General features: G+C 38.0%; 1 protein-coding gene across 12 annotated transcripts in view; it reads left to right on the top strand.

Moving 5' to 3' along the window:
* Window positions 1–27,132, top strand: part of Pak3 (p21 (RAC1) activated kinase 3) — a 256,170-nt gene that overhangs the window by 195,156 nt on the left and 33,882 nt on the right. For all 12 annotated transcript variants that reach the window (XM_035449835.1, XM_035449834.1, XM_035449830.1 and 9 more), the window contains 5 exons: window positions 2,382–2,535; window positions 3,667–3,704; window positions 11,499–11,630; window positions 13,376–13,541; window positions 21,011–21,074. In XM_035449835.1, the coding sequence (XP_035305726.1) occupies window positions 2,382–2,535; window positions 3,667–3,704; window positions 11,499–11,630; window positions 13,376–13,541; window positions 21,011–21,074 (554 nt within the window). The remainder of the gene's footprint in view (window positions 1–2,381; window positions 2,536–3,666; window positions 3,705–11,498; window positions 11,631–13,375; window positions 13,542–21,010; window positions 21,075–27,132) is intronic.

The raw sequence follows: 27,132 nt of genomic DNA, 5'->3' as shown, positions 1-27,132 counted from the left end.
GATGATCACACAACTATTTATTACAAAAAGTTTAGACGTACCATAGGAATATATAATACCTACAAATACTCTTAATGATTATGGTAATGATCATGCCAGTGAAGTCTGCTTTAGTGGTTATGTGCAATGCATACCTGGATTTGTAACACTTAATAACTCCTTTGGCCATTACAGTATTAACCAAATGCTATTAATTGCACTTAGAATCAGAACTGGGATCATGCATGGGCTCCTGAGTTCCAATTTTTGGCTTAAGGCTTTAGCATCAAACTGCGTGATGAATGCATGTAAAAGTGTTGTTTCACTGTGCTTGGAGTAACCATAAATGTCAGGGATCAAAGACATATATCCCAAATCACAGCAGTTGGGTCAAAGCATGTTTCTTCAGCATTTGAGATATCATAAATTAGACAAATCTGTTCATTTATATCTGATCTTATTTGTGGGAAGTGGGGTTTGGGAACTATATCATTAAGTGAAAATTATTCATGCAAGATTTGAAATGAAATGTTTTCCCTTTCCCTGATATGTGTGTATTAAACCTAAGCACGGTGGCTATGTAGGGATGGCTTTAGTCTCCTTTTCTCTGAGTCACCCACGACTTTAGCCAAAAAATACAGAAGAGTAATGTCAATTTAAAAAGCTCAATATTGTTATATAGCCATCCTTTGAATTTTAGCCACATAGGTATGTCCCATGTGAAATGGAAATTTCGTTAACCAGAATTGGGAACTGAAATTTTGAAGTCTATCCTATGACCATTGGCTATCTTTGATGACCAATTATAAAAGCAACTTACAAATGATTATTAAAGCCTTCCATAATGTCATACTTTGTCCCACCAAATCTTTGTTGCTTCTTTATAGTAATTTCCCTGATCATTTAATGGTAATTCTTATTATTTATAGAGGAAGCATCTAGCCCAAAGTGGAATTATATATCCAAACTTTGGAACACTATTGTTTTCTCTGTTCTCTTAAATCCGTTGTCCTGTAGCCTCTCCTGTCCCTGGTTTAGTGAATGCCTCCCTATTTCCATAACTGCCCCACTTTAAAAGGGAAACCCCCATTCCGACCCATTGGTTTCATCTCTTCCCACCTTCTAAGTTGTCCCACATTCTGTTTTAACTTTCTTTTCTTTCTTTATTTACGTCCATTACAGCCAGATCTCTATGGCTCACAGATGTGCCCAGGGAAGCTCCCAGAGGTGCGTCACAGGCCCAAAAGAAGCTTGCATCAAAGTGCTTCTTTGAGATGTCATAGCACTGCAGTAGCAGGTTCATGTGTGTGCAGTAGAGTTGTTGCTTGGCTTATCTCACTTTTTTGTTGTCATTCCCAAACTCTGGAGGCCCACGTCACACATTGTTTTGCCGAGACTTCATGGGACAAAGTCATAATAAATTGTGCCTGGATGCACTTCAGCGATAGTGTATCCGTTTCTCCAAGCTGTTCTTGGAGGTTGGATAATTATAAAATGGGGACATCTGCGGGATGAACATGCAGGAAAGAGTACTGAATGCTCGGTGTAAAGTTAACCTCTCTGTAATTTTAAATAATTCTCCTTGGTTAGATTTCTGAATATTCCCCCTCTGTGTTCTAAATGCTTCATATATCCATTACAAATTCTCACAAAACTTTGGTATGGTTTTACAGTCCCCAGCTTCTATGTGGCCAATGAATGAAGTAGGGATGAAGAAAGAGGGGGAGGAGAGGAGGAAGGCGTGCCCTGGAGAAAGCTGCACGAAAAATAACCAAAGCAGCGTAAATGTTACTGTTTAGTGTTTCAGTGGTCGTTGCTCCTCCACAACTCTAGTTTTTCTCCTCCCAATTTGACCTTATAATAAATCCCTAGAACCCCTAAATTACATTTTGTATACAGAAAGTAGAAACTGACCAAGGGTAAGACTTTCCTTTTATTTGAAAGGATATTCTGGTTAAAACACACCCCAAAAGAGCTGCAGTCATTTAAAACAAAAACAAAAAACCATTGATCTGCACTATACTATAATGTGCACAAATTTAGAGAAGTCTTGCTATGTCTGCCCTGAGTCACCAGAAAAAAAATAAGCTAAGCTGTAAACATCATTTCATGGATGAGCAGAGTCAATATGGAGGTGATTTCCATGTGCTTTTTGTTTTTTATCACAATCATACTCTCACCCACCCTTTTTAAGTTGGATCCTGGTTTTACCTATGTGTTTTGAATAAAGAAGAGAATGATTGCATTATTAAGTTACTAACGTTAAACCTAGAATGTAACTTCAGTTTCCCAAGTGTAACCCTACAGGTAGCATGGGCTTCTTGGTGAAGAGCTTTACTGGAACATCCAGATGCTCCTGATGGATGTTCTGAGCAACCATTCTTTCCTTTGCTTGTCCACAGGGAATTCCCGAGCAATGGGCACGATTACTCCAAACCTCCAATATAACAAAACTAGAACAGAAGAAGAACCCACAAGCTGTTCTCGATGTTCTCAAATTCTATGACTCCAAAGAAACCGTCAACAACCAGAAATACATGAGCTTTACATCAGGAGGTAAGGGAAATTCTATGGAATCAAAGTGTAAAGAATAAATCCCAGTTCTCAGAGCCTCATGAAGAGGCCAACCTATCTATAGAATATTGAGATCAGCTTCAGTAATTTCTGCTAATGGCTTCAGTGTAAGTCCACCATCACATGGGGTGGGAATTTGACGCTCTAGAAGCTTTGTTTTAGTTGAATGTTGTTATAGTACAAATAAGAACATTGTTCAGTGGAGCAGTGATGGTTAGCTTGAATAGACAATCACAGTGCTAATTCTTCACTAGTGTGAATCTAGACAGTCATTTAGGATTAGACTTGAATATGATTATGAAGTAAGAGTATACAGATTAACAATGATATCTAGAAATTTATTCCATTCCTTAGAGTAATTGATCTGTTCCATGACAATGCAGAACAACTTTTGTGCTTGTCAGGGTATTATTTATCATTGGGTCCCGCAACTGGGGGGAAAAAAGAAACCATCCCCATTACTATTTGTAGAGACTGAAATACCATTGTTAATACCAAATTGTGACTACATTTGCTGGTGTATACATACCCATGTTAATCCCAAATTATGATTTCATTAGCTTTTATGTACACATTTCACTTATCATTTTATATGTAATATTTTATTTGTCATTTATCATCTTTATTTTTATTTATCACTTTATTTTGGAGAAAAGTCATCTGTGTTGGTTCTGTCGTGCAAATCATTTAGCATCTAGAGCAAAGATGAAATACTATATCATTACTACAGATGAAATGAGGCCTTCATTAAGATTGGTCCTGCCTCAACTTAGTATGCCAGACTTTGTTGACTCCCCCAGGGATGCCTTACCACCTCTGAGGAGTGTGTGGAGATGTTCAGTGGGGATGGCTTCCAGAGAAGGGGAGGGAGGGGGGCTGGGGTTGGTTTGTAAAATGAAAAGAATAAATAAAGATTAAGAAAAGCTGAATCAATTTAAAATCTTTTGTAAGTGACTTGCTGAAAATGTGATTTGGCCTAAATGAGCCATTTTAAAGAGAGAAACGGGACATTTGTCATAGATTTGATACTGAAATTTCCTTCTCATCAAAGACAAGCAGTTTTTCAGGTAGGAATTATGAAACAAAGGTGACTTCTTTCTTCTGACTTTTCAGATAAAAGTGCCCATGGATATATAGCAGCACATCAGTCGGTAAGAGAAAAATTAAAAATTGGTTTTTATGATCATTGTAACTTAAGACCTAACAATATAATTGCTTTATTTGGTTTTATATGTCCAACTATTAAACATAAATTTTAAAAGTAGTTTTAAAGGCATGACTTAGAAACATGAATACCTATTTTATCTCTTTTAGTGTCTAGTATGTGTCTACACATACCTATTTTATCTAGTATAAAAGGTACCACAGATTTTAGTAAATTCATACACCGCTGATATTACCACTATAATCAGTTTTCTATTCTAAAGCTATATACCATTTGTTATCACAAGTTGCACAGAACTCACAGGTTTTGCAAAAATTATTTTATAGGAAAATATTTGACTACATTGTGATATTTGTGGAAATACTACGCTATCATTGTACTTCCAGCTAAAACTTCAAAGGAACTATAATTCTCATAATCAAAATATTCACTATGTATCACAACCTGTTTTGGAAAAGTCAGATCAAGCATATAGTCTTCTAAGTTCTATTCCAATCCTAGGCAGTCATGTGTGTACACATACTAATAGCGACCTTGCCAAACCCTTAGTTTACACTTTCCTCTTTCAGAGGGAAATATGGATCGGAGGTCTTTCAGCAATCCCTTATGGGGTTGTCACAAATGCCTATGTTTAGTCCTCATTATTTCTGGTTCACTCAGATTGAGGAAAAATAGTAAATGTTATTGAAATGATATGAAACCTCATAACCAAGGTAACTTGGATCAGACATTAGAAAATCAAGGTGTCTAACACATCTAGTAGCCCTGTAGAGTGCTTTCCATCATAAGCAATTCATACTGTAGCCTCAACCAGACACTAATATGGTGTTTGCTTTTAAAGGTTTCATCTTTATACACATTTCATGCAAGTGAAATTATACAGGATGTAAACTTCTATAATTAGTTTTTTCATTCATATTTCTTCTAAGATTCATCCATGTTTTTGTCTGTATCAATAATTTACAACTTGTATTGATGCAGTATTCTGAGGTGTCCCTGTCCAGCTATTCACTCAAGTCTTTCCAGACTATGTCCAGTTCTTACATATTACAAATAAAGTTCCTATTAAAACTCATGTGTAAGGGATGATGAGATGGCTTGGTGGTTAAGAGTATTGGCTGCTCTTCCAGAGGACCTGGGTTTGAGTCCCAGCACCCACATTGTGGTTCTCAACCATCTGTAACTCCAATGCTACAGAATCTGACACCTTCCTCTGACCTCTGCAGGTACCAGGCACACACATGTGCCCCGATCTGCATGGCTTTGTGATTAACCTAATTGGGACAATGAGGGATGAAGAAAAGAAAAATATGTTCAAAAAAGCGGGGTCCAGGGGACTGTGTGCTTTGATAGAGATGCATCAGTAGCCCACTCTGTTTATTATATACAGTTGAATGTGAGTCAAGTTTATTATATACGGCTGAACAAGGCGGCAGGTTAGCTAACATGGGTAGGAGGTCTCTGTAGGGGACCGGTCTCAGGCTGCAGTCATCCACAGGGAGGAAGCTATTGCAAATAACTTTCTGCACATGCTGTCAACAACCATACTTGCTCTAGGAGACAGCCTTGCTATTCTCATAGATCTGAGGCATTGGGGTTCTTAGCATGGGCATGCTTATGTCAACAATATACATTCTTTGAGGATTTCATCCACTCCCCATACACAGTACGCAGATATACACACAGGCAAATTGCCCACAGACATAAAACATAAAATGAACAAATTCATGTATAGTTGTCTTTATGTGGGAAGGTATTTTTTGATATCTCACATTGAGAGTCTTGAAAAATAATCATATTAATGACAATTTCTCTTTATCAAACACTTAAAAACCTACTTGCAATATTCACTTAATCTAACCATTTACTCAGTTGTAGATAACCAAGCTTATTTTGTTTTTTATAGAGAGTAAATGCTGGCCTGTTTGATGTCCCCTTAGGCAGCCAGTATGACAACAACAGATAATTAATGGCAAAGGGCAAAGCTTTGAAATAGCATGACAATTTCTCAAAGATTAAAAATAAAAGTGCCATATAATTAAGCTATTCTCCTCCTATGTATATATTTAGAGTAGAAAGCAAGGCCTTGAAGAGACTCTTTGTTTGCCTGTGCTCATAGCAGCTGTGTCCATGATAGACAAAAGGGGAAACTCACACAAATATCCAGACAGGTCAAGTAAAAAGCATGTATTTAAAACAGACATTTGATTATTATTCAGCAATATGATAGAAAAAAATTGAACGTGATACAATGTGGACCTAAATTAACAGTAACAAGGAGACAAATATTGCATGATTCCAAAAAATCATAGGAATTATACAGAGAAGTTACATTTGCACTGGACAAAAGTAAGATGATTGCCAAGATCCGGGGCCAAAGAGAATGCAGAATTTTCTAATGTGCACAAAGTTTTAATTTTTGGAGATGAAAAGTTGTTGATTGAGTATGCAATAATGTGACTGTTCTTAACGCTATCTAAATATGTACACTAAATTGCTTGAAATGGTAATTTTATGTTCTAGATACTTCATGGACACTTAAAAATAAAATGAGGAGGGGGTAGGCATGTTACTAGTGGTTGTATATGTGTTTAAAATATGTAAGTCCTTGGTTCAATCTTCACACACACACACACACACACACACACACACACACACACACACTCACCAAACACCAAACAAACAAAAAACAGAACAAAAAGAAGGAAATGGAAAAGAGGTGAGGATTTGAGCATAGTGTTTAATCTTATTCCTCTACTTATCAGCTGTGTGTATTTGTGAAAATAATTTAGCTTTCAGGGCCTTTCTTTCCTCTGAGCTTCTCTTTACTCAGCATTAAATGGGAATGATAACAGTATTTGCCTCCAAGTACTTGTGTGACTATTACATATGATAATGAATATATTATACTATACTATGCAGCATATGCTCTGTATTAAATATAAGCTACTACTATTATTATTATTGTTTGTAGATGGTAACACCAGTAAAAAATTCATTCTCTCTACATAAGAAACTTGCATGTGTGTATTTGTGTCTTGCTCATACTCTGTCAGTCAGAACAAAATGTGTCTCTTACATCCGATCAGTCATTTCCTTCTTTGGCATGATAGCTTCCTGGGTCACAATGAAAATGGCAAAAACAGAAAAGAAACTGGAAAATAGGAAATAATGGAACCAGCCTACATTCAACACCTTCTTCACCTCAATTGATTTAGTCTTATATTTGTGGTAAAGACATGGATCTCTTAAAATATTGTTAATAATTCTTTGAGAATTTCATACAATTATTTTGATCATACATCCATGTCCTCTATTTAACTCTTCCAAGATTCACTCCCACTTTCATACATCCTTAATTTCATGTCCCCTTCTTTTTGAAGTTTAATAACCCATTAATTGACTCTAATTTGATGAAGATTTGATGCATGTTGACTTAGAAAATATATCATATAAAAAGTGGCATTTTGAGCCAGGCGTTGGTGGCACGCGCCTTTTATCCCAGCACTCGGGAGGCAGAGGCAGGTGGATCTCTGTGAGTTCGAGGCCAGCCTGGCCTCCAGAGCAAATGCCAGGATAGGCTCCAAAGCTATACAGAGAAACCATGTCTTGAAAAACCAAAAGAAAAAAAAAGTGGCCTTTTAATGAGATCTTGAAGAGCATATATGGGTTATACGGGTTGGGTCTATGAAGATGGTGGTGGGCATTTTAAACAAAAAGAAAAGCAGGAGAAAGATCATGTTGATGAACAGAGCAATGGATGTGGTTCTGAATCATGATTATCCAAGAAAATGAATCACAGAGCTTATCCTTGAACGATACATTGGGGCCAAACCACAGAGGTCCTTACATGGAATTTAAGTACTCTAGCTTTTTCAGTATGCGACGGGAAGTCCTTCAAGTGTTTTGAAGCAGTTCAGTTAGGTGATTAAAGCTTATGCTTTAATGAAGAGTAATTTAATAGCAAATGTCCAACATTAATTAAGAACAGAAAGTAAGAGTCTATAGATGAAGGGTAAATAGTTATAGAAAAAATGTGTGCTTCCAGACCAGCAATAATGAGGGCTCAAAGTGAGTTAGTGCCAATAGGAATGAGCACTAACTTTTAATTCTATTATTTGAACATGGAAGGAAAGGATGAGGAACAAAATACAAATATCACGTGCTCTTCTCATATGTAAAATCTGGATTTAAAAAGGTATGAATGTACATAGAAGACTGTTTAGGAGGGGAAAGGCTAGAGGGAGGAGAAGGTAAGAACAATCAAATATTGGGTGTGCATGACACGCATGTGTGAAAATGTTAAAATGAAACCTTATCTTGTATATGCTAATATAAATCTTAAGATTGACTATATGTTTAAAATAATATATGTGTAGATAAACAGACTAGGCTATTATTTTGAGAAAGAAGCAGATCTCTTTTTGAAAGGTCTTGAGTTTCCTATTGGACAATTTGACTTTGAAAGGCTGATAAGTCTAATAGTAGTAATTGATTAAGTAAGCTGCATGCTTAGGATAAAATTCCTGTTAATGAATGAACTGAATTATACCCTTAAATTCAATGAAGTTCAACTCCAACAGTACATTTTCACTTAGGAATGAAAAATTGTACTTTGTGCTTTTATTATGGCTCTAGAGAAAGTGTACACTTCACAGTGTGCATTGTGTATATACTTGATTATGAAATGGGATCTGAATAATTGAACTGGAGCCGAATACTGTACATACAGGCTCAGTTGGTCACAAGGTTTTGGCATCCTTTAATAGCCTGGGTAGAAAATAAAATATAAGCACCATTGTCTTCTCTAGATTTTGAACTGATTAGTATGCATTGGGTATTGAATCCAGTGACATTTCCTATAGTCTCATGTACTTTGTTGTGCACCTTTTTTTGTATGAGTGTCTGTGGTGTATGGTTGTAAACATATTAATATATACGTGTACACATGTGTGTAGAGGCAAGAGGTCCATGCCAGGCAAATATAATGACACAAGGCCCACCTTACTTTTTGAGACAGTCTCTCATTGAATCTATAGATGCTTGTTTCAGCTATACTGGCTGGCCAGTGAGTTTCAGATATCTACCTATTTCTGACTCCCCAATGCTGTGATTACAGGCTTGAGCTGCCATGCCTTCCTTTTTACATGGGTGGTGGGGACCTAATCTCAGATTCCCGTGCTTTCATAGCACACACTTTACCAAAGAAGTCACTCGCTAAAGCCAAATATCAATGTTTTACATAGAAGTATTTCAAATATTTTTCAGGAACCTCACCTTTAATTTGCAGCCAATTTTTGGCTCTCATAGTTTGTTTTGATAACACTGTTCTAATGAAATGATATATTTATAATCCTGAGCTTCTATTCCAAATAGAAGGCAAAAGCAATACTCACAACAGGCCACAATTAGTGCCTCAAGAACCTGGGTGTATACTTGAAAGATTTCTCAGTTTGGATTTGTAATACTGGTTGGTTCCTTTTGATCATCTAGATCAGTGACTCTTTGGCTTGAGTGTACATCAGAGTTGCCTAGGAATTCTGATAACATGCAGCTTCAGGGGCTGTACTTCCAATAGGAGTCTAGAATAAAATTCTAAAATCTGCAACATTGTTAACCTTGTTTTTCTTTTATTGAAAATAGATTGTTTTCATGCAATATATTCTGATTATGGTTTCCCTCCCCCCCAGGTCCTCACCACTTCCTTTCCCATCCAAATTCAAACACCTTCTTTCTCTCTTTCATTAGAAAACAAACAGGCATCTAAGAGTAACAGTAAAATAAGCTATCATAAGATAAAAGGAAAACAACCAAACAAGAATAGGGCAAAAAAAAAAACAGAAGAGAAAAGAAGCTAAAGAAAAAGCACTAGAAACAAATTGACACAGAGACATACACCTTCACACAAAGAGAAGTTCCTTAAAAACACAAAATGGAAACCATAATATATATATACAAAAGACCTGTAAGAGTCAGGCAGGTTCTGTTGTCTTGCTGGTCAGTCATTCTAGCCTAGCTCACAAGCTCTGTTTAGGTTCAGTTAAGAGACTCTGTTCCAACAATAAGCTAGAGAATGTGTTGTGTATTAATTCCTGAGGGGAAAAATATTTGCTCACCCCGGATAGGGAAGCAATGAGAGACCAAAGAAGGGGTACAACAACGTCTACCTTGATGAACCAATGAGTTTTGTTGGGGTTACTTACAGGGATGTAAGTGAGGGATTACTTATAGGAGCAGAAATCACTCAGAAACAGAGGCATCACTGAAGCCTACCCTGACATGGGTGACAGCTCGTGAAAGGGTGGAAACCTGGAGCACACTGCACAGCCTGCAGGCAGCTCAACAGATGGTAAAGTTGGTCTGAGCCTATTCAGGCAGCTTGGCTAGTTTTGTTGTTTCTAGACAGTTTGGCTGCTCTCTGCTTCTTCCAGGTGGCTCAGCTGATCTGAGCCTCTTCTAGGCAGCACAGCTTGTCTGAGAATGTCTCTCAGCAGTCCTTACTGTTTATATATGCTTGAGGAAAGAGACTAATGTACGTGTTTGGCTTCAGAAATTCCCTGAAACCTTTGTTTATTTCCTGAGTTTAAGGAGTTTTCCAGTAGGAAAGAATGTAACTCCCATTAGAACATCTCGTCTTAACAAGACTTCTCAAGATGGAGGTTTATCTCAAAGGATATTGAGGAAGACAGATGACTTGGACCTCTGGCCTACACACACACACACACACACACACACACACACACACACACACACACACACACACTATGCATTCTAAGCAAACAAAAATTTTAAATGCTGTCATTTAACACATTAGTGTAAAATCATTAAGGCATCAGCAAAATAATTTACATTTTTCATATCAAGTATATAGAATCTGGGATGTACTATACTGTTACAATATATACCAATTCAGACTGGCTATGTTTTGTGTATTCAGTACCCATGTGTCTGGTATCTGTCATATACCAAACCTATACCATGGTTTATGTGAACCTGTGTCAAGATTACCTGTAAGTCTTGTTGTAATATATATTTCAAGTGCCCAAGATTCTGATTGATAGATTTGGGTGGAAATTTCTGAGAATTTGCATTTTTAGCAAACCTCTAGATGTGCTGCTACTGAAGAGGTAGTAATTACACTTTGAAAACCATGACCTTACTTCTTTCAAAGTTCAAGTTTGCAACCATTTTCCCATGGTGTTAACATGAATGATCAAAATATTTTGTACGTCATTGCAAATCACCAGTATCCTGTTTTGTTGCTTGATTTTGAACAATTATTGATATGAGTACAAGGTACACAGATGTTAGTGTCTATTACTGGGTGATGCTTAACAAAGAAAAATATTTCTTGGCTTCTTTGCTCTTACTATTTGCAGAGCTATATTTATCCTCATGGTCATGTTCGGTATGCTATCAGAATGTAGCCTTCTAAAATGTGACAAACTGTCATTCTGGGAATCTAGTCAGTACATATACAAACTATTAATGTCAGTTATTGAATGTAGTCATTGATTTTAAGAGCAGTAAACTTTAAAATACTAAATGAATCATGAAAAATAGAAGTAATAATATAGACTTCCTGGTCCATTCTACCATGACATTAACATCTCTGGTGTGTACTGGCATTGGCTACTAATGTGAGATCATTGTACTCACTTGTCAAAGTTTTCGTTCCATCCTATAGGTACAGGGTTAAGCCTCTCATCTCTGTTTTCATGTTTCTAAAGAAAAATAAGGAAAAATTAATTCCTTGCCTTTAAACTTTTTCTGTTCTAAGAATACAAAAACAGCTTCTGAGCCTCCTTTGGCTCCCCCTGTATCTGAAGAAGAAGACGAAGAAGAGGAAGAGGAAGAAGATGACAACGAGCCCCCACCTGTCATTGCACCAAGACCAGAGCATACAAAATCAGTAAGTCAGAGAGGCAAATATGGTATGTTTCCTCTCACTTATCATGGTTTCCTGGTTTTATATAGATTCATAAAATAATAGATCCACACTTGCATATGTCCTGAATGGAAAAGTCAAACTATTTAGGGCAGTGATTGCTTCTCAACACATGGATCACGGCCCCCTGTGTGAGAGGTTGCATATCAGATATCCTGCATAACATTACAATTCCTAACAGTAGCAAAATCGCAGTTATGAAGTAGGAATGAAAATAATGTTATGGTTGGGGGTCACCACAACATGAAGAACTGTAATCAAGCATCCCAGCATTAGGAAGGTTGAGAATCACTGATCTAGGAGAACAAAGTGGAGTGATGGGAGGGAGGAGAATTGCAAAAGGGAAGGGTAGGTGTGGGAGGACATACGCTGAAAATTCCCTTAGAGAGTGTGGTGCCATGGACAATGAATACATACAATGAGTTTTTAAATGAGGTTTGAGCATACAGATAAACAAACCTATAAGGTTACAACATGGGCAGAACATGTGAATATTAGATCTATTTAGCGTTATTAGTGACACTCCTACTTAAGCAAGAAAACATCACTGACTATTTTTCAATGACTCAAAAAGATGCCTTTTGGAACAGGCTTTGTAGCACCTGTCTTTAATCCCATTATTTAAGAGGCTGAGGGGAATAGGATCCAAAGTTCTAGACCAGCCTGTGCTATGTAGGAAGACTGCGGCTCACTCAGAACAAGTCAAAGAATTAAAAACAAGATGCCATTTTTGTGGCTGAGAAGACACCTGAGTTGGTCAAGTGCTCGCTGCACAAGCTTGAGGACATGAGTTCCAGCCTTCAGTCTCCGCAGCATGTGCTTAAAATCCCAATATTGGGAAGACAGAGGCAAGGTGATCCCCGGGAATTGGTTGCAAGTCTGTCTAGCCATCTTCAGGTTTATCAAGACACCCTGTCTCTGAAAATGAGTCAGACAGCAATTGAGCGACATCAACTGGCATTCACATGCAAATGCTACACGTGTGCATGCATGCATGTGTGTGTGCATGTACACAAACAAGCATGTACATATATACATACACATGAAGATTTCAGTTATAATTCTTAGAATGTTGTTCATCAGCACCTCTTGTGCGTCTCTTGTGTTCCCACAGCTAAAGTATATGATATGAGCCTGAGGGTTAGAGCAATGACTCAGCAGGCACCAGTGCTTACTGACCTCCCAGAGAACCCGAGTTCTCAGCAGCTATGTTGGGCAACTCATAAGCACTTGTATATAAGTACTATATTTACGTCATTTCTATACTCCCCTCTTGCACCTCCAACTCCTCCTACGAACCCTCACTCCCTCTCAAACACACAACCTCTTCTCCTATAATCATTGTTGTTATATATGTGTATATTGCACAATCCAAAAGCAACACTAATAAAAGTGCCCAGTTTGTAGGGTCACAATTTGAAGTTATAAGATTGTCACATCAATGACTTGCTAATAAAAAAAAACCACACAGCTGCAAATTCATAAACCTGCAGAGGTGGAAATAAGGAAAGAAATCCATATGAACCAGACTGGAAGAATTACTAGGGGAGAGGCAGCAAGATCATGGATAGGGACTTGGGAGCTTTTAGAGTATGTGACGGTCCTTAACATTGTTTAACAACAGTGAAGTGACAGTGCCTTTCTGCCATGCCTTTCCTTACCTACTTTATTAATTGTGGAATTGGGGGGCGGGGGTGTTTGCCTTTCAGATCTACACTCGTTCTGTGGTTGAATCTATTGCATCACCAGCAGCACCAAACAAAGAAGTCACTCCACCTTCTGCTGAGAATGCCAATTCCAGTACTTTGTACAGGAACACAGATCGGCAAAGGAAAAAATCCAAGATGACAGATGAGGAGATCCTAGAGAAGCTAAGTGAGTATTTTTCCTTCAGAAAGTACTTCTTATACAGTGACTAGAAGGAGAATTGATCCTTTAGATGTCTGAATCTGCTTGTCAGACTCCAGAATCCCTTAAGTCATGAAATAAAATGTTGAGGACTTACTATGCATATCAGTCAGGTTAGTCTGTCCCCCATACTCCTAGTCCAAGAGAAAAACTAAGCATTTTCACTTAGAATGCACAACGAAGATGTAAACTTCACAAACTATATTAAGCTAGTAAGTTTTATTTTGCGTTCCCCAAAGGAATTCAGGTACTCTGATTAATATATTTTAGGACCGTACCAGATGGTTCCCATCTGAAGGACAATTATTTTAAAAAATCAACCTTCAAGTCTAAGAGACTACATGAATACTTGCAGATAAATTAGCATTCTCTTTTATGTGGGGAGGGAGGTGGAACCACCCGATGGTAGCAGTCACTTCCAAGGTGTCACTGGTGCACACAGGCATTTTCTCATACATTTATGAAACACTCAAGATTCAAGATTATGAGATAGGTTCTCCCTTAAAAAATGTCAAGGTTCTAGTGAGTGCCAGGATAGGTTCCAAAGCTACACCGAGAAACCCTGTCTCTAACCCCCACCCCCAAAAATGTCAAGGCTCTATGAATTGTATATATTAAATTCACACAGAATGGCTAGATATTAATAATCAGAGCTCCCAGTGTGACCCTTACTGGTGCCTTATTCATTTTCCTTTGTATGATACACCTTAATAACATGATGCATTAAGAATAAAAGGGCTATCACTTTTCACACTTTTGTCACTGAACAAAGAGAAAAAATGCATTTCTTGGCCACAGGGAGGCACTGTAGATGTGGCAATAGAAGAATTTGCCACCTAGGAGATACCTTAAGTTTTTAGTTTCCCAATTTAGATAGAACTACTGTCATCTAGATGATAATAATAATAACAGCTAGGAATGCTTGTAAAAATTGTACAATGTTTATGACATTCTCTCTCTTCCCCTTCACAGCAAAGTTGTCATTGGGACTGAATAATTATTTTGTGCCTATTGCATTCAAAATATTTCATATGCAGCACCACTGTCATTTGAAGTAGGGATGTTTGGGAAGGTTAAGGTTGCAGGTGAAGCTATCAGTAATCACTCAGAACTAGAATTGCTACCATATAGCAAACTGACTTTGCTATACTTGATTAAACATGCTTCTAGTGCCAGTGCCCACTATTTGCTATAATAACAGCTATAATAATTCTTGCATGAGGAACACTTTGTGAGTGGCCACTTTCCATACATTATTGAGGTTAATTTTCTCTACAGTCATTTATGGTAGACTTTGATGTCTTCATTTTACAGAATATTGAATAAAAGCTTTCAAAAGCTTAAGTGACCAAGTCACCAGAATAATGAGTGGTACAGTCAGAGTCTGACCTCACATCTGTATGCACTTTTGCCATTAGCCACTTTGGTTTTGCACAACCCAACCACTCGTGCATAAAATGGAAAGGGGAGCGAAAAAGAACCACCAGGAAAATGAAGTTCCAGGACTCAGATAATCACTATACTTTCTTCCTTTGTTTTGTATATATAACACGAACTGTGAAAGAGCTTGTATTTGACTTTCAAAATCTGACATTGGGCATTAGTAAAAATGACTGTTCTCTGGTGTCTCTTTCAAACCTCAGCACATTCATTGTCACGAACATGGATTTATACATTTCTTAAGTCAGCTGAGAAATAGACACTACCTTTCTGAGCTACAGTTTTGCTTACAGATTATGACAGTGCTCAGGCTGGGGCCTTTCTAGCTTATTTATTTTCTTCTGCATTGAGGAACAACAGGACAAACAGGGGAAAGAATGGACTTAACTATGTTAATGAGAATTAAGTTTTAAGGCAAAAAAATGTAAAAAAAAATTAAGTGAATGTTTTTCTCTGTTGGACTTCATACTTTTTTATGGGGGCCCAGAGACAATCATTTTCCCTCTAGCAAGCATGCCTGCTATGTCTGTCTGCTGCCTTTCCTTTATGCTTAAGAATCTTGCCAAGGAAAACTGACAGAGAAATGGAAAAAGCCTTCTTAGGAAGCAGATACCTCAAATTCAGAACGCACCGCCCCTGCTTCATCTTCTCTGTGCCCCCTCAGTGGGTTTACACACTTGCAACAAGAAACAAGTCATTTAACCATGCCTGGTCTCAGTCTCTTACCTATGAAATGGGCATAAGACTCAAAGTGCATTTTTAAAGTTTCTCTGTAGGATGCATTATAAGAGGACAGGTGTTGGGGTCAGACAGGCCTTGATTCAATCACAGACCTGCTGATGCCAGCTATTTCTATTTCAGCCAGTTATTTAATTTTGCTGGTCCTCTATTTCTTCATCCAAAACGTTGGGATAATAATAGTAATACCAGCTTCATAGCATTATGCCAATGAAAACCTCAGCAAATGTATCTGGCTCTCAGTGGGGAAGTCAACAAATGCTCATTGTTTTATTAAGAGTACAAACCTTTAATGTGGTCATACAAAAGTACAAGCTTTGAAATGATTGTAACAAAGTCAGAACCATATACACAAACCTATATCCTATATCCCTTGGGAAGTCTCGTACCTTCTCTGAACTTCCCATCATGGTCCCAATAGAATGAGAGCATTTTTGAGGGCTTATAAATACATTTGATTGCGTATTATATGCATCACAATAATTACTTTTAACTTATTTTAGTACTATTGCGCAATCATTGGAGAATGGAAACGGTCTTCCACTAAGATAAGATGATTATAACTCAGGACAGTCTCTTAAGTGTACAGAAGCCATGGGAGTTCTTAGAATAAAAGGTGTAAATGAATCTTGAGGAAGGAATAGAGGAGACTGTGCTGAGAGACAAAATAAAGGGAGAAAGGAGGCAGAGGAGTGTAGGCAAGACCTGCCACCTACACCAGAGTGAACCCTTCAAGAATGAGGGAGAAATGACAGCTTCTACTTAATCATCCTCATCGTCAACCTCAAGAATGTGATTGCTAGGAACTGTGCAAGCCAAACCACAGAACTACCAGTCAATTCATCTTCCATTCAGATACTGATGCTAGAGGCCAGACCAAGGAATCATTAAGAGCTGAAATAGACAGATCATCTTTCACTTTTACCCAGACAGATACTTAGGTCTGGCTTGCTCGTTGTGGTCTGTCTGGGTCTTGTGGAAAATAAAGAAACCCCTGCATGCGAGTGAAGTTTTCAGAAGGCACAGACAGTCAGCACAATTGTGCAGTTCAGGACATTTCTCTTTAACCTCCCTATTTTAAGCCCCACAACCACTGCCCTCCCTTCCCTAGCATTGTATGCTCCAAGTTCTTTTTCCTAGCTCATTATCTGAGACTATCATAATTAATTTAGAGAATTATTAAGCTCTTCCTCAAGAATAAACACACACACAGAGAGACACACAGACACACAAACACACACACACACACACACACACACACACACACACACACACACACACACACAACCCTCCTTCATGCTCAAGGGATAACCTCTTAATGACAGGAATGCAGCTTAGCTTAATATGACAGAAAATGTATTGATTGGCCAGTGTTTTCTTTTGAAACCACAACATGAACCCCATCTTCAAATACTAGAATATAGTGGGTTTTCTTTTTAATGTTCCACTTTAAAATTAGTGGTTTGCTTCTTAATTGGTATGAAGTGGCTCTGATATTTCTATCATGTTCTTCTCCACTTGATTTTATTTACTAATCTATTCTTTGCTCAACTGTGCCCCCATAGTTTTCTTTTTCCTTGTTGTGATCCATAAAAACAAATTGTAATGGACCTACACTTGAAAAGCTTGTTTTGTGACTGGAATTGTAACAGAAAGCCTCTTGAATGCACGCTTGCCTACCGTCAGTAGATGGCAGCACACACTGTCTAGTGACGGGCAGAGGGTGTGGGGACGCCATTTTAATTGGCCAGCAGTTAAATTCTGAAGCACAGTCTCATCAAAATGGTTGTCTCCTAGTGATCCTTAGGAAAAAATTCATTTCCAGTTTTTTTTTTTTAAACATCACATACCATGGAAATAATGGTTGAATAATTTACTACCATAAAGCCTCATTAACTGAACCCTGCCAGTTGGAATTGGTTGCAATTCAGAAAGTGGTTTTAGCTGAAGCTTATTTGCTTTTTGATCAGCCTATGGAAAACAGTTTGCTCAGCAACTTCACAGCAAAACTTTCTTAGAAAAGTTAAACCATTTCATAAGACTCTGGTTTCAAGTGACTTTAAAATCATAATTTCATCAAAAGAGGAAAACAGATCCAAGGCACTTAGCCATTACATTAATAACTGACTTGGAAAAAGGAGGATTTAGTGATGTGGAAATCCATTAGACAATTTGAAAAGTAAAATAGCAACTTGAATATCACTAAGTTGGTGGCATTCTAGAGATGTAACTTGAATAAAATAAAATATATTCGTCAACCTTTCTTGAACTCTGGATTTTTTCAAAAGGAAATGCCTAATTTTACTTGTGTTAAATTCCACAAGCATTTACTGAGTACTGGATATTTTTTTATAGCTTGTACGGTATAAGGAGACATGTGAGATATACAGGAGAATAGGACTAGGCTCCTGTCATTCAAACAGCCTAAAAGGTGATGCCGAAGTGACACATTAAGGAGAGTGAAAGGGAGTACTAAAGAGAGAAAAGGGAAGTTACTAACTTTATTCAAAGGGATCATGGAAGGCTTTCTAGAAGAAGTGAAATCTGTGATAACCTTTAAAGCAGAGAGCTTGCTATGGGAAAAACATGGGAAGAATGCTGCAGGTGGAGTATAGCATGCAAAGGCTTTACGTGATCTTAGCCCAATGCCATGAAACAATGCATGTAAAGACTTGAAGGTACACACCTAGAACCTGCAATTAGAATAAAGAAGCTGAGTTAAGACGGATCGCTCTTCAGTTAAAAAATAAATCTATGATTCTTCCAGAGGTCCAGAGTTTTATTCCCAGCATGCATATCAAGTGGCTTAAAACACCTGAAACTCCCAGTGCAGGAGATCCAATGCCCTCCTCTGGCTTCCTGGAGTACCTTCCTTGCACATATAGTACCATTCTCTCTCTCTCTCTCTCTCTCTCTCTCTCTCTCTCTCTCTCTCTCTCTCTATCATGCACTCATGCACACTCACAGACACACACACATGCATTCATACTCATAAAAAATGAAAATAAAAATATGTCTGTTTCTCAGTGGTGGCACATGCCTTTAATCCCAGCACTCAAGAGGCAGAGGCAGATGGATCTCTCTAAGTTCAAGACGAACCTGGTCTACACAGGAAGTTCCAGAACAGCCAAGGCTACACTGAGAGACCTAGCCTGGAAAAACAAAGAAAAACTATGTCAGCTTCATTACAGTGATCCTAGAAGACTTTGGAGAGAATGATGTGAGGTTACATGTAGGTGATAATTAGGAAATTGTGACTTAGATAGAAAGGAGACTAGCCAGGAATATGCAAAGCATTATTCCCCAGATGGTGAGACTACTCCTAAGATTTAAAGCAGCAAGGGAAAAGGCAGGAGAAGACTAATTGCTACTTAACCTGGTTAGGTAAAAACCAGCTGCAGCTGGATGATGAATGGCCTACTGTGTTCACTAAGGAATCTGGGCTTGGTCCTGTAGTGAGGAGTAACTTTGGCAAGATTAGTTAGGGATAGATAAGCGTGCTCATACAGTGAAGATCTCCTCCCTTCCTGCAGCCCTGCCATCTAGAGTTTGGTCATATCAAGTGCCTATCATTTAGCCTTCTTAGGAACCCACGGAAGATCTTAAGCTTCCAAATCCCAATCAAACCTTGCACACAGTTATCATAAAGACAAAGAAGTATGTCCCTCTTTTAGAGAAGCTGACATTTGTTTCTGAGCAGCACCCCTCTTTTGTTATGAACCTCCATTTGTTAGCCTGTATTAAAATACCCACACTACATCCCAACTCTGCTTTCAAACAACAAAGAAGTAATATGTCCAATCTTTCTTTCTGGACTGCTTAATTGTTGTTATCTGCTGATGTCTATGTGCTGTGTCTGTACGTGTGTGTTCACACGAGTATGAACACATATGTCTGTGCAGGTGCACAGGCGTGCGGGTGCATGTGGAAGCTCTAGGTTGACACTGGGAATTTAATTGGTCACTTTTCACCTTAGTCACCAAGGCATGGTCTCTCAATTAAACCCAGAGCTTCCTGGTACGGGTATTCTGGCTAGCTGCTTCCTTCAGGATCCCATCTCTGTCTTCTAAGCAGTGGATTTATGGGTGTCCAACTGACAAATTATGCGTGTTCTTGGGGATATGACTCTGGTCCTCATGCTTGTAAGTGCTATAAATACAGAGTCAACACTCTACCGCCAAGAATGATTAATTCAGAAAACGATATTATGGTGAGATTTGTACAAATTTGAAATACATTTTTGAAAAACATTGAGTGGTGAGAGTTACGGCTCACTCACAGAAGTCGTTGCTGCCCCTGAGTTCAAATCTCCAGCACACACCTAACACTATGGGTGTGCAGTGCATGCATGTAACCCCAGTGCTCAGGAGGCAGAAACGGAAAGTGGCCTGCTAGTCTTGCCAAAACAGTGTGCCCTGGGCTCAGAGAGAAACTCTATGTCAGAAAACCAGGTGGAGGACCATAAAGGAAGACACCTGATGTGAACTTGTGGCCTCTATACAAGCACACACATGTCCATGAACATGACATGAGTATATACACATGCATAGACTACACACACACAAAGCAATTGAACTACATACTTTAAGTGGGTGAGGTTTTTGTTTTTTGTTTTTCGAGACAGGGTTTCTCTGTGTAGCTTTGGATCCTCTCCTGGCACTCGCTCCGGAGACCGGGCTGGCCTCGAACTCACAGAGACCCACCTGCCTCTGCCTCCCGAGTGCTGGGATTAAAGGCATGCGCTACCAATGCCCAGCTTAAATGAGTGAGTTTTATGATGTTTAAATCATATGTCAGTAATCCTGGTCAAATGTTTGGAGCATTAGACCCATACCTATATACCATCCCATTATCATGGAACCAAGGAACACTATTTACTTGATATAGGTACTCATCTTACAGAACTGAATGTAGTGGAATTCTTCTCTTTATTCTAATTCAGAAAATTGCTTTGCTAAATTATAGGTATGATTTTTAGGTATTTTAATCTCCTAATCTACAATATTTATTTTATGAGAAAATTTTGTAAATGCTGGGTTGTTTCCAGTCCATTTTTTGCTTCCCAGATATGAAAAGTTTTTAATATATGCAATATGAAATATTATCACCAGTTTAATATATTTCAGTGATTTTAAAACAAATTAAGCACATTTTCCACATTAATCGTGAACGTTATTGACTTTTGATGATATCACGTTTACTGTTTAAAGCAAGTCAATCAGTTTCAATCTTTCTTTCTCTCTCCCCATCCCCCTCAGGAAGCATTGTGAGTGTTGGGGACCCAAAGAAAAAGTACACAAGATTTGAAAAAATTGGTCAAGGGTAAGTGATTTTTATTTGAAATACCAAGATGAACTCCAACAATGTACATTAACATTCACTAACATCTCAGAAGTCACACCAATTCATACCCCCTGTTTTCTGTATTGTACTTGTGTTTTGTATTCTCAATATTAGATTTTCCTGCTGGTAGATTGCTTGGTGACTAACACAGGAACACATGCTACTGGACTCTTCATTACCATGGAACTAATAGCTTTACAAGGATATTTTGGTAGCTGTGTCATGTGCACAATCCCGCTGATTTATCTAGAAAAGCAGTAGAGTTAGTTAGAGGAAGATCTAGGTTGTGTGAAAGCGCTCATATTGTCACCTTACATCCAAACGCATGTGTGGATTCCATTCTGCTTTTTAATCAAACTGAACAGTAGCAGAATGAGTATGAGAAAGTCCTTACTAAGTGGTCCCGGGTTGGACAGGGATGATTGTCAGAGTATTGACAAAAATAAATCAATAGTCCTGAAATGAGAGCAAGTTCATCATTTTCCCCTAATGTGCTTGTTAAAGATGTAAATTTCTAGGCCCAACTCACCATTACATGATTCAGGCTCCAGGAATGATAATCTTACAAAAATTCCTTAGATGATCCTAATATCAGCAAAGAATGAGGAAACAATTTTGAATCATTCACTAGGGCTCCTCAGTGTGCAACTAAATCAGAGGTCCTGGGGATGCAATGATGTCTAATGAGAGATGTACTTTCTCATGTCCATATATAAACTTCAACTAACTTTCTTCCTGTCCAAGAAGAAAAAACACAAGACAAGTGCAAAATGACAATATTCTATACTATAGGAACACAGAAAAGCTGGCTTTTAGATTTTATTCTGATGGATTTAGTTAAAAATGGGGGAGGGTGAGCTCTGCAGAGATGCAGCTGTGGTAGAGTGTGTACACAAAGGACCGAGTTCAGTTCTCAGTGTCTATGTCAGGTGTCTCACAACCACCAGTAGTTGCAGCCTGAGGGGATCCAAAGACTTTTCTGACCTCCATGGGTACCTGCACTCATGTGCACAAATGTACACACCCATACATAATTTAATTATTTTTGCTGGATGGGATATGCACTGTTGTGGACAACAGCACCACAGATATTCATTCTTCCTCATGGTAGCTACATTTGGCTTAGCTTGCTTGGCTGATGAGCACTTGCAGTGTTGGTACTCCAAATTGGAATATGCTGCAAGTATAAAATACACACATAAAGTTAAGTCCTTCTTATCAAAAATACTATAAAATATCTCATAGACAAGTTGTCTATTGATTGCCTATTGGGATAATACTTAGCATGCATTCATCTAAATCAGTTGTTCTCAACCTGTGAGTCATGACTCCTTGGGGGTTCAATGGCGCTTTAACAGGTGCCACATGTCAGATGTCCTGCATATCAGATATTTATATTACAAGTCATAACAGTAGCAAAGTTACAGCTATGAAATAACATCACAAATAATTTTATGGTTGGGGTCACCACAACATGAGACACTGTATTGAAGGGTCACAGCATTCGGAAGGTGGAGAGCCACTGGTCTAAATGAAATATATTTGTAAAACAGACTTCTGTTTTCTGGAACTTTTAATGTAATTCCAGATATTTAAAATATGGCTTATATTATATCCTTTTACGTTTCTAAAAGTTGATTGTTTAATTGACACATAATAATTGTACATGTGGACAGTGATATGATGCTTTCATTCAAGTATTTATGGTACACCTCTGTGGTATCTCAGGCTACCTGGCTCAGTAGGTAAAAGCCCTTGCCATGACCACCTAAGCTTGATTGCCGGAATCCACAGTGGAAGGGTGGAACTTACTCCAAAAAGTTGTCATTGGATCTCAAAACATGCACCATGACACATGCAAGCATGCATGTGCACACACACATCATGCACATATTATAGTAACATAGAATTTTAAAATTTGTTGCATGATGTTCAAGTCAGAGTAAACATAATGATCTCATGTATATATTTCTTCTTTATGGTAAAAACATTCAAATGAACTTTTTAACTTTAAAAATGTACATTACATTAGCAATTTTTGTTTTTTGGTTTTCAAGACAGGGTTACTCTGTGAAGCTTTGAAGCCTGTCCTGGAACTTGCTCTGTAGACTAAGCTGGCCTTGAACTCACAGCGATCTGCCTGTCTTTGCTTTCCATGTGCTGAGATTAAAGGTGTGCACCACCACTGCCCTGCTCCTAGTCTACTTTTTAATAACACACAGAAACTTCGTAGTGAACCCTTATCTGTTGACCTATCTTCTTTCACTCTTCCTTCTCCCCTACTATACCCAGCCTTGGGTATCCAGCATTTGGCTCTCAACTTCAATTAGACCACTTTTTTTTTTATCTTTTACATAAAGATGCAATTACATGGTGCTTGTTTTTTTGTACTTGGCATATTTCACTCAACATAATGAAATCCAGTTATATCCACATTGTCCCAAATGACAATATGTCATCTATTGTGTTCCTTGAGTAGTATTTCATCATGTATATGTCTTAGGCTTATATTATTGTGATAAAACACCATGACCAAAATCAATGTAGGAAGGAAAAGGTTTGTTTAATCTTAACACTTCCAGGTAAGAGTCTATCACTGAGGGGAGTTAGTGCAGAGTCCCAAGATAAGAACCTGGAGGCAGGAACTGAGGCAGAGGCCATGGAGGGGTGCTGTATACTGGTGTGCTTAGCCTGGCTTGCTCAGCCTGCTTTCTTATACACCCCAAAACTACATTTGCAGCGGTGGCTCTACCCACAATGGGCTGGGTCCTCCCACATCAATCACTAATGAAGAAAATGTCCACAGGTTTGCCTAAATGCCCATTGGGTGGGGGCATTTTCTCAATTGAGGTCTTCCCAAATGACTCTAGCCTATGTCAACAAGACATGAACAGGAACCAATATAGTATATGTACCAATATCTCTTTAGCAGTTCATGAGCTGATAGACAGACTCCCTTTGATTCCACTTCTTGGCTATTGTGTACTACACTGCAGTAATCATGTCATTTAGACATTCTGATTTGATTTCCTATGAATATGTACCCAGCAGTGAAATTCCAGGATCAAAATGTACAATGTGTATATCAGTTTAAATTCTCACTAACATTGTACCACAGTTCCCCTTTCTCCACACTGTAACCTGCGTTTGTTACCTTTTGTCTCTTGGTATTAGCCATTCTTCTGATGAGACGATATTTCATTGTGGTTTTGATTTTAATTTCCCTGATAATTTATGATATTAGCATTTTTCATGTCCCTTTGGGCATATGTCAGTTTTTGAAATTTTTCTGTTTAGAGCTATTTGCTATTTGTAAGTGGGATTTGGGACTCTCTTCCTTCCTTCCTTCCTTCCTTCCTTCCTTCCTTCCTTCCTTCCTTCCTTCCTTCCTTCCATTCTTTTTTCTTTCTTGCTATTGATGTTCTACAGTTCCTTATATATTCTAGATCCTTCTAAGATTGATATATCTCATGTACTTTCTTCCATTCTGTGCATTCTTAAGTTTTCACTTCACTGTATTTAGTTTTTGCAGTTTTGCGTTTGGTTTTATGGAATCTCATTTTTTCCAGTTTTGATTTTTGTTAACAATTCACAGTGTATTTCTAATGGAAAACACTTTTTAAATTATAATTTTAATAAAGCACTTTGTTGCATAACTGTGTTCTGAGCGGTGAGGATGGAAGGTACAGTTTGATTTTGATTGTTTGATCACACTAAGATACAGCTGAACGAAAATAACATTGAATCTAAAAATGAAATAAACAAAAGCAAAACACACAAAAACGCTTATGAAATGCTTTCAAATATCCTAGCTAATATTAAAAACCCTCACTAAATAGATTTCCTCTTGTGACTGCTAATCATACCTGGACTTCTAAATGTAAAAAAGGAAAGCGATAGATAAATACCTTTATAAAGTATGTGTTCTCTAAAATTAAAGGGGGGAAAGTCCAGACACAGAGGCACACCTCTAATTTAGCACTCAGGAGGTAAAGGTAAGACAGGTGTTCAAAGTCACCTTCAGCTACATAGCAAGCTTGACACTAGCCTGGGCTACATGAGACCCTGTCACAAAAGAAAAAGATGAAGAAGAGGGGGATGAAAAGAAAACCAAAAAAATCATACATAAGTCTTATTTGCTGCAGCAGAAACATCTGTTTTCAATTCCCAAAGAGTGCATGATTCTTAAAAATGATGGTGCCAACTGAGAGTTCAACCATAGTAAGTTCTTAGAGATTAGGAAGTTCATTTTCTTTCTTCCTTTGTCTTCTTCAGAGTCCAGCATGCTGCTAAGCATGGCATGGTGACACATACTCTGTACTTAGTGGGTCCTCAGATTTTTTTGTACAGTTATGAATAACAGCAAAGCTTAAAGATTACATGTCTGCTGGTCCCATCTCTCTGGGACTCTTTTTGCATCAGTAAATATCTGTTGGACTGATGAAAATGTTGTCAGCTAGGCAGTGGTGGTGTACGCCTTTAATCCCAGCACTCAGGAGGCCGAGGCAGGTGGATCTCTGTGAGTTCGAGGCCAGCTTGGTCTACAAGTTCTAGTTTCAGGACAGCCTCCAAAGCCACAGAGAAACCCTGTCTCGAAAAACAAGAAAAGAAAGAAAGAAAGAAGGAAAGAAAGAAATGAAGAAGAGAAAAGAAAGTGTCTATCTAGCTCTCCTTTATATTCATGCCTTTTTGTTTTTTTATCACTCATTTTCTCAGTGCATCTTCATCTCTTTATTTTTCATAATGCCTTGCTCTGTTGCTCCTCTGGTGTGTGCTGCACATCTATCTTTTTCATGCATGTTGGCTTTACTTTTCACTGACAATTTTCACACATACACACACAACACAAATAATCATAATATAAAAGGGGTTTTAAAAACTAAAATCAAAGCTTGCTTTAACAATAGCTTTTAGGATATAATGTAAGGGCTTAAGTTTATTTATTGGGATTTTATAATTTATTTTATTATATTTATTTAAATTTAGTTATTCTTTTGTTTTTAATGGGTTATTGCCCACTGTTGAGATTTTGCGTGCATGAACAAAATACTTTCTCTAGATAAAAACCCACTTATATTAACTTTGTTTTTACTGTAATGACTCACAACTGATTTTTCCATAAATTATTGCCTTGAGCTAAGCAATCTAGTCTCTACTTCCAAGACAGAGTGGTTTTAGTTTCTTTTCATTAAGTCTTTGTTTTTATTGTTTTGCTTTACCTATTGTTATGGTGACTTTCAAAATCCTGTCACTAATCATATAGTGCTAGAAACAATCAACCCCCGTGTTTGATTTTTGGCTTCAGGGAGCACAAGAACTCACTCTTCAGAGCTGAATTTGAGAAAAACCTCTTCATTAATCACCATCGTTGACTTGGAAAACTACATTTTTCCAGTATGGGAGTCTGCCATCCCAACATTCAGGCTTAGGGCCATAGAATTAGGTTCCATTTACCATAAATCAAACTCAGAATTTCATGTCTGATTATTGGAGCCATAACTGTGAGCCTAAGCTTTAAAAATGACAGGATTTCACAAACTTTTCTGTGAAAAAAATCTTCTATAGTTGGCCACCAAATCTAGACATTTTGATCAGATATGTAGAGAAAGGGAGAGGAAAATAGAACGAGAGGAGGAGGAAGGAAGGAAGAAAGAGAGCTAGATATTCCTGAAATTGTCATTAACTTGTGAACAGTGTCAAGGTACTTTCACTCTATGGTAGATATATAAAAGGACATTGATGGGATAAGGAGTCCAGTAAGACAACTGAATCACATATTTCTCTTCAGTCAACAGCCATCGCTGGAGGTCTGTAGTAGTATGACGAAGGCTGGAACTTAGTAATGCTGGCAGCTGCTTCACTGATGTCTCACAAATATGTCCAAATTAACTTCAAGGATTCTCCTCAAATGGGAGTGCACTGGAAAACTGATCACCTTTTCTTTCAATTCAAATAGTGTCTTTGCTCAATATTAGTAATAGATTGGCTTGTTTTGTAAAGAAGCATCACAGATCTAAACCGGTTTTAGATCCAGTTT

Source organism: Cricetulus griseus, chromosome X, assembly GCF_003668045.3.
Source record: "Cricetulus griseus strain 17A/GY chromosome X, alternate assembly CriGri-PICRH-1.0, whole genome shotgun sequence".
In the NCBI taxonomy this organism is placed as follows: Eukaryota; Metazoa; Chordata; class Mammalia; order Rodentia; family Cricetidae; genus Cricetulus; species Cricetulus griseus.
The sequence above is the reverse complement of the archived record's forward strand: the minus strand, read 5'-3'. Positions and strand labels throughout refer to the sequence as shown.